At 38.8% G+C, this 2,500-nt stretch overlaps 1 protein-coding gene across 1 annotated transcript in view; it reads left to right on the forward strand.

Moving 5' to 3' along the window:
- LOC138054594 (UDP-GalNAc:beta-1,3-N-acetylgalactosaminyltransferase 1-like) overlaps positions 1 to 1,328 on the forward strand; it is a 2,048-nt gene extending 720 nt beyond the window's left edge. The window contains exon 1 of the mRNA XM_068901096.1: positions 1 to 1,328. This exon is cut by the window's left edge and continues 720 nt beyond it. Within this exon, the coding sequence (XP_068757197.1) occupies positions 1 to 866 (866 nt within the window). The 3' untranslated portion in view covers positions 867 to 1,328.
- Positions 1,329 to 2,500: the final 1,172 nt, after the last annotated feature.

The raw sequence follows: 2,500 nt of genomic DNA on the forward strand, positions 1-2,500 counted from the left end.
CATCCCCAAACAAACGAATAAACGCAGAAAGGAGAAACATGATTCGCAAGACGTGGGCAAATTCCAACGGAGCTCATCTACCTAACGATGCCACATTTGAAATTGTATTTATGATGGGCAAAGGAGTGACAAGTGAAATGAATCTAGTAATCAAGGAGGAGGAACAGAAATATGGCGACTTGCTTATTGGCGATTACGAGGACAGTTATAGAAATATCTCAACGAAACTTCTCATGGCATTTTACTGGGCTACCAAGATCAAATGCAATTATGTCTTGAAAACAGATGATGATGTTTATGTGGATATTGCTAAGCTGGTTACATGGTTGCAAGGTCAAGGCGAAAAAGAATCGTTATATGGAGGCGTTACCCTCGACACGAACGTTGTCAGAAAAAAATCCCACAGACATTATGTCAGCCCCAGTGATCTTGCTTTGGATCGCTACCCTGTGTTTTGCAAGGGTTTCATGTATGTCCTGTCGTGGAAATTAATTCCAAAAATGGTGCATCTGTCAAGACAGATTGGGAGAATTGGACCAGACGATGCTTATGTCGGCATTTTGGCCCACCAGCTTGGAGTGAAGCCAGTCCATATACCATATTTTCTTCAAAATACTCAGATGCCTTTTTTGATTGATTATTTCATCAGCACCTGTGAGTTGCAAATGCTTATTGGAATTGGTGATTCACTCACCCCAGATCAACTGTATTACATTCATAAACTTAAAACACTTCCAAACAGTGCAAGTGTTTCAACTGCATCATGTGTTGATTTCCATGTTAAGTTTTGGGTTTTAATACTTTCTTTGTGTGCACTGCTGTTCATATTTTTATGGAGACGAACAAGAAGACGGAGAAGCATATGACAACAGGTGCAACATTCTTCCTCTTAGTTCTTTTACCTCTTGTTTTTTATATGTGCTTGAATTGTTTGAAAATAAAGACAAAGAATTTTGATTAAGATCACATGTTTGGCCACCAACATCTGGTAGAAATTAAGTTGCAATATTTATGATAATAATATGATTTATTGGGGATACAAATCACGGATTGCTTTTATGTATATACATCTACCAAGGTAATGGCATCTGTTTACTAACATTACACTGTATTTTAGCCCGTTGCTCAAGCAACATATGAAGACACATTACCTCATTGATAAAACGGTTTTCAATTGAGTGTTGAAAGTAATTAGCGAATAATTGCTTTGGTTTTGCATTACTTCACTCAGTGATTGGTTCAAAGTTCTTCCGCCACTTTTTCAACCAATCAGAAGTGAAACCAAGACCAATCGTGGTTCCTGTGTGCACATTTTCCCGTGCTTTTGTGTCGGCTACGTGTAAATTAGTTCGAGTTTTGATTGGTTTACTGGATTGTCTCCGTCCCTTTTGATTGGCCAAAGTAACTACTTTGGTTTTGGTTTTACAATACTCTATTGCTCTAATTAGTGTCTAATGCTCTATCTAAGGGTACTATATTGACATACATACATACATACATACATACATACATACATACATACGTTTATTTCACGTCCCTAAGGGGCTTTTTTGACCACTTGAGATGCTGCTGAGTTTGCATATGTTGTTTTTTCTTGTGTTGCAAGTGTTGTTATCAAATAGAAATGTTCAATTAGAGAGTTTTATTGGAGGTTTCCAGAGCTATAGCTTTTTGCGACTGCAAAATTGAACTTTTAGAGAGGACTTGTGTGCAAATTCTCATAAGTTAACTTGGCTCCATTACCAGCTGCTTTACGGAAAAGGAGCCCACAAAGTCCGGGCTCGAGAGAGCTGCAGAAATAAAGGCTATGATTTTAGCAGATACTACGAAATGACGGCGTTAGACAAGTCTATGACATTCACAAATATTTTGATGAAATAAAGTGTTAGCGTAGTTTGCTCTGTATGCCACAGGGTCCAGAGGAGATATGTTTGTCGTTAGAACATCAAAACCCGTCGAAAACATCTGAAATAATGGATTATTTTGATCGCGTTGACGATCGCGTTACAGTTTCGTTACACATTCTGTATACCGCAAACCAAGAGGCTGAGGGCTCGCAAGATCGGCTTACAGTATAAAATACGGAAAGGGAGGAAACTAATTTGGGGCCGATTTTCGAATCCCTGAAACTCAGATGGAATTGCATTAAATTGCCTGATTTTACTAACGTGATCTAGAATTGTTATGTATTTGCCAAATACCGAAGGAAAACGGCATAAGAAAGCGTTCAAATTCATTTTCGGCGACCGAAATTTACGGCTTCGAGAGAGAGCTTTCGTTCGGTGTGCACCGCAATACATGGTGACGGAAATGACGCGGTAAAGTAAATGTGCGCAAGATCGGAAGTAATTTGAAGATGCCCCAAGTTCGAAAACACCAACGGTTTCTTTTGCAACTTTTCGACTGTTGACGTGTAAAACAAATGACCAGTCTTTAAAGATCTTTACTTCAGTTAAAACTCGGCTGCCTTCGCATAGATCTTGTGACTGGACTTTTATCC

This window comes from Montipora capricornis, chromosome 6, assembly GCF_036669925.1.
Source record: "Montipora capricornis isolate CH-2021 chromosome 6, ASM3666992v2, whole genome shotgun sequence".
NCBI lineage: Eukaryota > Metazoa > Cnidaria > Anthozoa > Scleractinia > Acroporidae > Montipora > Montipora capricornis.